This window comes from Trachinotus anak, unplaced genomic scaffold (assembly GCF_046630095.1).
Source record: "Trachinotus anak isolate AG129_WGS33_773 ecotype Australia unplaced genomic scaffold, CSIRO_AGI_Tana_v1 ptg000054l, whole genome shotgun sequence".
Lineage (NCBI taxonomy): Eukaryota > Metazoa > Chordata > Actinopteri > Carangiformes > Carangidae > Trachinotus > Trachinotus anak.
Genome location: NW_027273905.1, coordinates 203,468 through 215,000, shown reverse-complemented (window position 1 = coordinate 215,000; position 11,533 = coordinate 203,468). Strand labels below are relative to the sequence as shown.

The window sequence follows — 11,533 nt, the reverse complement described above, 5'->3', positions numbered from 1 at the left end:
CACCAACAACACCAACACCAACAACAACACCAACAACACCACCAACACCACCAACACCGACACCAACAACACCAACAACGCCAACAACACCAACAACAACACCAACACCAACACCAACAACACCACCAACACCGACACCAACACCAACAACAACACCAACACCAACACCACTACCAACACCACCACCACCAACACCACCAACACCAACAACACCAACACCAACAACAACACCAACAACACCACCAACACCACCAACACCAACACCACCAACACCGACACCAACACCAACAACAACACCAACACCACCAACACCAACACCACCAACACCGACACCAACACCAACAACAACACCAACACCAACACCAACCAACACCAACAACACCAACACCAACCAACACCAACAACAACACCAACACCAACACCACTACCAACACCACCACCACCAACACCACCAACACCAACACCAACAACACCAACACCAACAACAACACCAACAACACCACCAACACCAACCAACACCAACAACAACACCAACACCAACCAACACCAACAACGCCAACAACACCAACACCGACACCAACAGAGGAATCTGAGTGGTTTTTGTTCTCTGTAGGCTTTTAATGTGAAAGGCCTGGCCGGAAGTGTCCCCCTGTACATAAGCAGTCGCGGCCCACGGTGGCGGTCAGTCGGTGCCAGCCTGCTCCGTTACTTTCGGTGCGTGTCGGTGGTTTCACGGGGGACTGCGTGGAGCTCCGCGGACACTTTCATGGAGGAAACGTGAAGTTTTACCGGAGACAACCGGAGGGAGGAGGGGAGGAGAACTTTTCCCGCGGTAAGAATAAACCTACAACCACCGTGAACATTCACCGCGAACTTCGCGCAGTGACCGGAGAGGCGGATGTTTCCGCGAGTGGCGGGGCTGTGGTTCGGTTCTGTGAAACGACTTTTAACCGTTTTCTCATTGAGTCGTGTTGTGGTTGTTCTGCGTGTCGGCCTTTTGTCCCCGCGGCTCCGTTGCCATGGTGAAGACCCGCGAAGTTACCGGGTCTCCGGGGTAACGTCGCCGCGGACCGCCGCCGTTCACACGTTCAGCTTTTTAAAACCTTTATTCTGAAACTGCACCAGTGGAATGACCGCGTCATCACAGGTGAGGATGACATCACTGCTGTCAGAAACGCGCAGGATGTAAAACGTCTCAGATGACGTCAGAGCCGGTGTTGTGATGAAAGTCTGTCTTTTTCAGTGCAAATGAAACGTTAGTTACAGCTGGAAAACTCCAGGTGTCCTCATGAAGCGGGAGAGGCACAGCTAAAGTTGTTCCCACATCATTAAACACACCGTCTCTTCATCTCATGCGTGTATGTTTTTACTGTTAATGATTCATTGAATGATTATTCCCTCAGGTAATTGGTTATCTACAAAAAAATCTCTGTCACAGGTTTTCAGATGTTTTTAGTTTATCTGACCCATAAATATTCAGTTTATTCTTGTTAAAAACAGCAGATGTTCACACATGAACCTGAAGCTGTAGCGATCGTTAGTGGTTTTAGCTTGAAAATGAATGAATGCTGAATTATTTTCCTGTTTCAGCTCCACAGTTCCTGCTGTGTGTGATGAGATTGAGATAAACTGCAGCAGAGCGTAGTTCTGCTGGTGACACTTCTGAACGAGAAGTTTATTACAGCACAAACAAAGTGGATCCGTGTCCAGCTGAGAACGGTGCAGTGAGAGCTGATGAAGATGATGGTGAAACAGCAGCAGAGATAAGACCAGCACAGATTACTGATTATATAACAGACACACGGGAGCAGGGCAGATGTTTCCAGCTGCTGGAATCAACAAAACAACACAGACTGAGACATGTTTCACTGTCAATACAGAAACGCTCCGTCAGTCACTTCTGCTACAGACAGACTGTTCCTGTCTGCTGATGACCATCATGATGACTGATCCCAGGGGTCTGATAGCAGGAAATATTTCAGCAGTCTGGAATATTTCTGGTATTCAGCTATTAAACAGGAGGAACCCCCCAGGGACAAGGTGGTGACGTTTTACAGGTCCATTATTTTCCAGTTCGTTTCCTGGAAACTTTCCTCCTATTTTCCTGAAGAGCACCAGGAAGGTTGAAAACTACGAGTCAGTGCACAGTTCAACCAATAAACAGCAAAATGAGTTAAATGAGAAGAATCTTTCTATGATGGATACTGACATCTGTTTATGAACTCACCTACTGCATCATTCACTAGTTTCTCTTCAAAACATAAATATATAAATAATAATATATATAAAATAATGTCATAATAAATACAAAAATAAAATAGATAAAGATAAGATATAAATGATCAAAAAGACAACGAGAACATTAAAAACAGATGAATGAATTTAAAAGAGGATAGAATATAAAACTGACAGGATGGAAAGATTAAACCATTACAAACTTTAGATAAATATAAAGGCTTTCCTATGGAATAGATGTCATTTGGTCTGGTGATGCCTCAGAAGTGATCAATAGGATTTAAAATCAATATGAAACTGACCAGGGAGTCTGTGGAGGGGGTTGGACTGAAACATGTCGAAGTCCAAACAAGAAAAAATAAAAGCATGAACGAGTTTGTGAAAGTCCACAGGGACAGTTGACCTGGTTTTTTAAATCTGTCAGTTATGTAATAAATGATATAAAACCTGACGCTGACGACAGAAAACACTTATGAAGAACAGGACCATGGGAAATAAACAGGTCACATACGATGCATGAAACAAGCGTGACCCTCGTGACCTTTGTAGCAGTGATGAAGAGTTTTTTCTGTGAACTGAAAACAAAAGGACCCCTGGGTCACCCTGAGCCCCACAGGTGACCGGAGCTGCAGAGGAGGTTCTGTGTGACTGGTGGGACATTGATGCTAAAACCACCCAGGTCTGTAGGTGATGGAGCACAGGACCCACATCCACAGCTTCAGCGTGTTCTGTGTTTGCTCTCCAGGTGTTGGTGTTGCAGCGTGATGCGTCAGGATGGAGGAGGTGGAGCACAGTCACTACGTCGCCCAACTAAAGGCGGAGTTCGACAGCTGTGACACGACTGCCACCGGCTTCCTGGACAGGGAGGAGCTGACGGTGCTCTGCCAGAAGCTGCAGCTGGACGCTCACCTGCCGTTGCTGCTGGACACGCTGCTGGGAGAACGAACGTACGCCAGGGTAGGAGACGCAGCGTGTCCACCATGCATCACTGAACTGAAAACATCTGTATCCCAGTCTGTCAGTGAGTGTGTATTAGTACAGATAATAATAATCCATGTTCCAAAGGCCTTTACAAAGGCAGCGAAATAAATCAGACGAGACATGAAATTAAAATAGAAAGAGAAGAAAAACCGATCAAACAATTAAAACCATTCGTGTAGAGAGAAATAAGAGAAACAAACACTCACAGTGCTTAAAGTCAAACCAGGAAAAGCTTCAGATAAATTTGTGTGATGTGTTTGAAGAAGGGACTTAAAGGAGGACACAGACTCAGCCGACCTGAGTCCTCTGGCAGGTCGTTCCGGAGCCTCGGGGCCCTGACTGCTAACGTCCCCTTTAGTTTTCAGACAGAAGATCCAGACTGAGTCTTCTAAACATTTTCTATTGTTGCAATAAAACCTGTCAATGGTCATGGAGCCGTGGTGAAGCTCCGACCTCCGTCTTATGTTTAGATCTTGAAAGTCACCTGCCATGTAGGAAGACAGTGAAAACTGTGGGCTGTTAATGATCTGAATACGTCTTCCTCCAAGAAGATATTTGAGTTATTACTGTTCAGATTAAAGTGAACTGTGAACTTTCAGAAACGTTGAGGGATAAAACTTTATTAATAATCAAACTCTCTGCAGCACTCTGTGGCTTTTAGCCTCTTGTAGCTCTTAGTTTTGGTTTTGTGGCACATTTCCTGTCTGGACCAGTGTCAGTGTTTCATCAAACATCTGGATCAGCCTCTGTCCTCTACCTGCTGAGCAGCAGACAGACTCAGAGCAGCTGGTGGAGACCAAATACAGAGCTAAAAGAGTGGGAACACTGGACTGAGACTGATCTGGTGACACAGACACCACAACACCTGGACCATCGTGTGGATCAGTAACAGCTGGATGAGGAGATAAACAGCTGTCTGATCACATGTTAGACACAGCTGCTGTATAACCTGATGATGTTCCAGATGTTGTGTTTACAGCTTGTGGATACAGGTGTAGCTGAGTCGTCTCTGTGTCTGTTTCTCAGGTGAACTTTGAGGAGTTTAAAGACGGCTTCGTGGCCGTCCTTTCCCGCTCTCTGGACCTCAGCATGTCAGAGGACGACAGCAGCTACCTGGAGCCAGGTGAGGAACCCGAGGGGGTGGGACTAAAGAGACCAGCGGCTGGGGGGGTTGATATTTTCTTGTATTTGTGTGTGTGTGTGTGTGTGTGTACTTGTACTTGCTACACAGTAAGGACCAAAAAAAGTATTTTACTAGGACATTTTGGGAAAGTGAGGACATTTTGGCCGGTCCTCACTTTTTGAGACCTTCAAATCACATGTTGAGGGTTAAGACTTGGTTTCAGAGTTATGGTTAGAATTAGGTTTAGGTTAAGGTCAGGGTCAGAGTCAGGGTTAGGCTCTCAGGTGTGATGGTTAAGGTTAGGGTAAGGGGCTAGGGAATGTATTATGTCAATGAGTGTCCTCACAAAGATAGAAGTACAAGTGTGTGTGTGTGTGTGTGTGTGTGTGAGTGTGTGTGTGAGTGTGTGTGTGTTTCATAACCTCAGGATTTTACTGTAGGTGGAACTTGCAGACGTCAGTGACAGGGTTGATCCAGTGTCACATGATCACTGTGAGGCTGATCAGTATCGGTGTATTGATCAGTGTGGTGTTGACTGTGGGTTGATAACAGTCACAGCAGGAAGATAATGTGATCATTTCTGATCATCCTGTCACTGTGATTGATCCCAGACCGATCAATAACAAGGGAGCTGTGACATGAAGGATGGTCTGTGTGGAAGTTTCACTGGAGACATGGAGGTTTTGAAATGTGATCAATGAAATGTCCTTTATTATTGTATTGATTTATTTTGGGTCATCGGGGTCAGAGTGTAGGTGGATGTTGATCAATATTGAAAACTTAACTCATTCATTTGTAACTTTGAGAATCAGCAGCTGAATAAAAACCTTTTTAAGACCAGAAAGATGAACATCATTGATCAACATCATTGATCCAACTGAAGAGCAGAGAGTGAAGAGAACATCCACCAGGAGTAAAGTTAGGAGCTGAATCTACACAACTATCTACACAACTATCTACACAACACGCAACTATCTACACAACTATCTACACATCTATCTACACGTCTATCCACACAACACACAAATCAGCACAGATAAATGAGAAAAGGCCGACTTTCAGATGAAGAATTAAGTGGAAGAATTCCCAGGCCTACATTAGAGGGCGTCCGGGGGCTGAGCTGGTTTGAGCTCTGCTGCTTCTTCCCTCCTCTCTGGAGGAACTACTGACTACTGGAATAAAGCCAGACCCCCCCACAGCTCAGATGTCTGATGATTGTTAAACTGTCAGGTTGATTTTCTCTGAACTGAAGGAAATCTGTAAAAACTGGTGTGTTTTCCTTTGATAGTGTCCGGAGCTCTGTGCTGCTCTCGGGCTGTTTAAAGTCCTGGTCCTGCTGCAGAGGATTCTTGTGTGACAGAGTTTGGCTCCAACCATTAATTAGCTTCTTGTTTCTGGCTCTGAGTCTCCACAGTGACTCTGCAGCTTGTCTGACCTACATACAACCTGTCAGTCACCAACTTTCCCGCCCTCTGCAGTCGTTCCAGAGGAGGTGAAGCCAAAGTTCGTGAAGGGAACGAAGCGTTACGGCCGGCGCTCTCGTCCTGACAATAAACTTGACGCTGCGCTGACCTGTGACTCGGAGGACTCGCCGCCGTCCAGGACCGAGGCCACGGACTTGTCACCGGCTGGCGTCCGCAGGGCCAAACTGAGACGGTCCACGTCTCTGGAGAGCGTCGAGGTGAGCCCGTTAGATCAGCTCCTTACTGAAGTTCTACCTGTGAGGACGGTTTCATTAGGTTTGAAATGTTGACTCAACCCTTTCTTCCCTTAAATCCTCCGTCTTTGGTGGCAGGTGATGAACCGAGGGCAGATTTGATGGTCAATAACTGTTAAAGTCATTTAGGCCAATAAAAAAACCAGAGTAATGAAGATCCACTGCAGCATGAATCTTCAGAAACGGCATCGTCCCCACAGGTTTGTGTTTCTTACTGTTGTCTCAAACTGTGCTGCCCTGGTAACAAGTTTACAGTCGTCTGGACTGAATGGGCCACACAGCAGACCCCCCCGTACTGTGTTACCTGTTGTGGTTGAAAGTTGTACTTTTTCTTCTTCTCTGGCTCAGTCGCTCTCCCTCTGCCTCCACCAGCCTCCTCCTCTCTTCTTATGTTTTTTAAAGTAATCAGCTGTTGATTGCTTCAGTGTGTGTTTACACAGGAAGGAGCAGGTAGAGACAGACTGAGCCAGTGAAGAAGAACAAGTACCAGTGTCGACCGCAGCAGCACCACGTGACATTTAAACAAAGTCAGAGTCTGGAGCCTTGTTTCAATAAGAAAAGATTAAAAACAGAAACATTTCACAAATAATGTTGTTTATTAAAAAGTTGTTGTTCTGTCACATCTTTACAACTATTTAACATCTGAAACTGATGGTGAAAATGTAAAAAAGACTTTGGTCATCTCTCTGACATCATGACAGCTGTTCCTGCTGCTGTCTGACTTGCACCTCTGACCTATGACCTTACTGTTACTCCTGGCTGTGATAAAGGAGTCAGGGCTTATTCTCCTCGCTGACCTCAGCTGAGACTGAGGCTCTGAGAGATGATGATAATGTGAAAGAAAGCAGGAGGCTCAGCTGTGTGTTTATAGACTCACACACACACACACACACACACACACACACACGGTCTGAATGAAGGTCATTGTGTGCTTTGTGTTGGCTGGGTGAGGTTCGTCTCAAATATCCAGACGTGCTGCAGTTTCTGCAGCCGAGGCTGTGAATACCTGAGGGGGAGACGGGGGAGGAGGGAGGAGTCGGCTGGGGGAGGTTTGGTGGTTTTGGGGGCGTTGGAGGTTTTTCAGGAAGTGGGATTGTGAGGAATGTGGCTGCTGGCGGAGGCTCGGTGCTGGTTTGGCTGCAGATCAAAGATGCATCACTCTGTTTCTTTGGGTCAGTTCTGACTTTTGTTTTTATGGAAAAGAAGCTGCTTTTTGTGCTGATTTCAAAAAGGTCCGGACCACACCGTCTTCTGTCCGAGCTCCTGGCTGCAGCTGCTTCTCTTCTCTAAAACAGACAGAAACCAGACTCACACTGAACTCACACTGCTTCGCCTTGTTGTTGTCAGACTCCACCTCCTCTTCATCACAATGACAGTTCACTGATGTCACCGTAATGGTCTTTGTCTCAGTGTAGATCCATCTCTTCTGCATCCTGTCAGTGTTAATGACAGATTTACGAGGTGGGCTTAAAGACAGCATTGTACAGGACCGTTGTGGTGAAGGTGGAGCTGAGTCTGAAGGTGAAGCTCTCGATTTACCAGCTGATCTTTGTTCTCACCTGTGGTCATGAGCTCTGGGCAGTGACCTAAAGAATGACATCACACATACAGGTGGCTTTCCTCCATAGGGAGTCGGGCTGAGCCTCAGAGACAGAGCTCTGACATCGGAGGCAGCTCAGAGGAGCCAGTTGAGGTGGTTCAGGCACCTGGTTAGGATCCTCCTGGGAGTCTCCTGGTAGAGGTCTTCAGGCACTTCCAACTGGTCTCGGGGTGGACCCAGATCACACTGGAGAGATGATATATCTCATCTGGTCTGGGAACACGTCAGGATCCTCCAGGAGGAGCTGGAAAATGTTGCCAGAGAGAGGGACGTTTGGAATACTCTGCTTGATCTGCTGCCCAGGATAAGCTTCAGAAGATGCGTGGATGGATGGATGGATGGATGGATGGAGTGATGGATGGAGTGATGGTTTCAATGAGGAGCTACAATAACGCGATGAAGAGTATAGTAGATATTGTAAATGTGATTCTCTCAGTGGAGTAACATGAATCCTTCAACCATAAAGGTTTTTAAAGCAGAGATGAAAGAAATCGTGGTCGGTTGTAGGAGCTGAGTTGGACTGATCCACAGCCTGAGAAGGTCCTCAACAACATCACAAGAAAGTCTGAGACCTGAAGCATTCTGGGAAGTGTTCTCTCAGTTTGACTCTTTAGCAGAAAATCGTTGGGATTTGAATCTGATGCGTTTGAGTTTCGGCTGTGTTTAAACAGAGTGTTACATCAGACTCCACTTTACTTTCTGAGTCTCTGTGTAAAACATTGAAGAGCTTTTATGTAACTTGGCTCTGTGATGCCTGCAGATTAAATACTGTAACTCTCTCTCTCTCTGCATGTGGGTGTCTCTCGGCCAGTTGTCTCTGTGGATTTTATTCAGCTCCAGTAGCGGAAATCTCTCATAAATACTTCACATTCACAGCATTTAGACGGTTACATAAAGGGTTTAAAGAGAGAGAGAGAGAGAGAGGGAGAGACAGAGAGAGAGACCTGCAGATACAGCTCACAGCACAAAGACTGTTTGTCCAAGGACGGTCCAGAGTCACATATCTGCAACTTCCTGATCCCATTCCTGCTGATGGATGAATGTATGATGGATGGAGAGATGATGGATGGGTGGGTTCAGATTGTTTAGGGTGAGAGAGCACTGTGGTTCTGAGCAGCTGTACCTCCCTGTTGGTGGTTGATCTCCAGCTCCTCCACATGTTCACATGTCTCCATGTATCCACGACAACAAACTCCAAATATGAGTCGTCTGAACAGGAAGTTCAGAAGAAACAGACACAACCTCCATGAATCAACATCACTGTTAAATATTGAACAGAATTGTGTAACTGGTTTCACAAACGTAGAGCCAGAAAAAACATGAAAACAGCGTGTGTGTGTGTGTGTGTGTGTGTGTGTGTGTGTGTGAGAGAGTGAGACTGAGACAGATGTAGGCTAACTGTGCTGCTGCAGCTCTCCCTGTAATAACACTGACAGGTTAATAATTCATCTGCTGCTGCTGAATTTTTCACATCAGCTTTAACCTCCTTTTCTTACATCAGTGAGCGCACACAGCGACTACACAAAATCTTCACACTTTCTTCAGACGTTCTACACAGTCTGCACCGGTGAGTGAGACAGAGGGTGATCAGCTGGGGTCCAGTCAGACAGGATGGAGGAGCGTTTACAGGTTTACAGGCCACTGACTGAAGTGTTGAAGTGAATAAACTGACAGGATTAATAAAGTGGACGTCCACTGCTCAGGCATCGTTTCCATTAGAGAAACCACTGGTCAGCAAACATCAGAACAAAATGAAATAAAGTTAGAGAGACAACAGCTTCTGTCTTTTAATCACAGTTTGGTTTTTAGTGCAGATGCAGATGTTTGAAAAAGTTTGTGATACCTACACGAATCTATGAATCATTAGTATTGTTAGTGTTAGGACCTGAAAGCAGACAGACAGGTGAGAGTTCACAGGGGAGACGATTTGAATCTGGTTTGAAATGTTTCTGTGATTCATTCAGGTGGAAAAAAGTGAAAGGTTCAGTTTCCCACAAATGTCCTGACACTGGGGAGGGAGGGGTACATGCTAAGCTGTTTAGCGTGACAGCTGAGGTCTATACACTGAACACACACACACACACACACAATATGTTCAGTCTAGCAGAAGAAATGACCGCTCAGAAATTCCTTCTGATCACTGTTTGGTCTGTTGGCATTACTGCACACACACACCCACACCCACCCACACACACACACACCCTTTCCATACTTCTCTCCCAGCATCCTCTTGTCACACTCTGCTGTTAGTTCAAACTAATTTAACGGGCTGGTTAACACAGTGATAACTGTGGAGCAGTTTGTTGTTGACCTCCATGTTTTCTCTGCAGAGCCTGAAGTCTGATGAGGAGCCAGGAAGTCAGAGGGAGAACATCCAGCCAGACTTTCAGTCTAAAGGTACTCCCTCATAACCTGAGCTGTTTATCAGTCTGCAATCTTCTCTATGTTCTTGTCAAACGTTGTCAGTCATAGTCCAAGTACTGTTCCAACTCAAAGTCCACATCTACATGTCCAGATCAAACATCCTGAAGTGTTCTCGCTCCGCCCAGTTTGTTGAGGATTCATCGGGTTGTGACTTGTGTGGGCTTGGATTAGCGAGGTATCCTAAAATGCATCTTGCACCAAATAGCAGCAGTGGCAGAGATTCTAATCCAGGCTTGAATCTGAAACTGTTTTCATCTGAGGACTGATATTATATGACTTCATTCTCTCTGAGAGAAAGACAAGAACAGTTCCTTCAAACCTGAATGGACCATTCAGGTTTGAAGGAAGGAAGGAACATTCGACCTCAATGTCAGAACCTCTGATCTTGAGTCTAACAGTTTTTGTGTTTGTTCTCTGCAGCTCCTCAAGAGGAGGAGATGGAGCAGGGGATGGTCAGAGGAGGAGGAGGAGGAGCAGGGGTCCATGTCCTGACGACAGTTTGTGATCACCTGGGCCTGCAGCAGCTCAACACAGAGGTAAGACCCGCCACCTGCAGGACCCCCACAAAAACTGGATCATCAAGGTCAGGCTGAATCCAAACAAGTCCTCTCTGAACCTTTGTCATACAGTGACGTGTTCACCGTCATCAAGTCTGCGAGGGGTCAAATTCACGATGAGACGAGACGTTAAACAACATGAAAATAAAATTCAAAATTCATAAATTCAAAGTCACTCTGGTGGTTCCCTGACCAGTAACAGATGCTCTGTGTAACTGTGGTTGAGAGGATACGAGCTCTCACAGCACCGACTATAGGTTTCCAGCTCGCTACGAGAAGAAGCTAGCTCAGCCTTCTCAGTACGGACGTCATGGCAGAGGTAAAGAGCAGCTCCTGGCACCTACATGTTAGCTCACAGCTGCTGTGGGTTCAGATGTTTTCAGCTGAAAACAGTGACTTGACATTACTTGACAGTGTGTTTGATGGATTATATTGAAATGATGAGTTTGTGTTTGTTGCCTGAGTGACTGTTGGGCTGTGTTTTCTGTACATGAGCTGTTAGCTTCCAGGGCTATGCTGCTTCCAGTGCCCTTAACCGCTCAGAGCCCAGCAGAATTTTCGCAGCTTCCTCTAATGAGCACTTGTGGCTGCAGAAGGTGCTGTTGCTGCTGCTCATCAAAAGTGACATGGTCCTTCTTTATAGAGTAACTGAACACCAGTGTTTTACTGTTCATTCAGGTTGAAAGTTCAGCATCTGTGGTTGAAGCTGTTGTGGCCTCACTGTGACACTGTTGTTTTTTCCTTTAATTTATCTCTTGTCTGTATCTTAGTGACAGACATGGAAAATAATGTGTCACATAAATTCAGTGATAATTAGGCACCGCTGGGATTTGAACTCAGTATCTCCACAGGTTCTTAATCACTAAACCATAGCACCATTTCATCTGCTTTTGCTG

The 11,533-nt window shown here is 45.8% G+C and overlaps 1 protein-coding gene across 6 annotated transcripts in view; it reads left to right on the top strand.

The window, feature by feature from the left end:
* The first annotated feature begins 505 nt into the window (after positions 1–505).
* Positions 506–11,533, top strand: part of ninl (ninein-like) — a 35,490-nt gene continuing 24,462 nt past the window's right edge. Inside the window, exons 1-6 of one of the 6 annotated variants that reach the window (XM_071473483.1) lie at positions 506–1,147; positions 2,981–3,192; positions 4,243–4,339; positions 5,818–6,020; positions 9,987–10,053; positions 10,501–10,616. In XM_071473483.1, the coding sequence (XP_071329584.1) occupies positions 3,010–3,192; positions 4,243–4,339; positions 5,818–6,020; positions 9,987–10,053; positions 10,501–10,616 (666 nt within the window). In that variant the 5' untranslated portion in view covers positions 506–1,147; positions 2,981–3,009. Of the gene's footprint in view, positions 1,148–2,980; positions 3,257–4,242; positions 4,340–5,817; positions 6,021–6,195; positions 6,257–9,986; positions 10,054–10,500; positions 10,617–11,533 lie in introns of those variants that run through there. The other 5 variants (XM_071473482.1, XM_071473489.1, XM_071473484.1 and 2 more) reach the window with 5 other exon arrangements.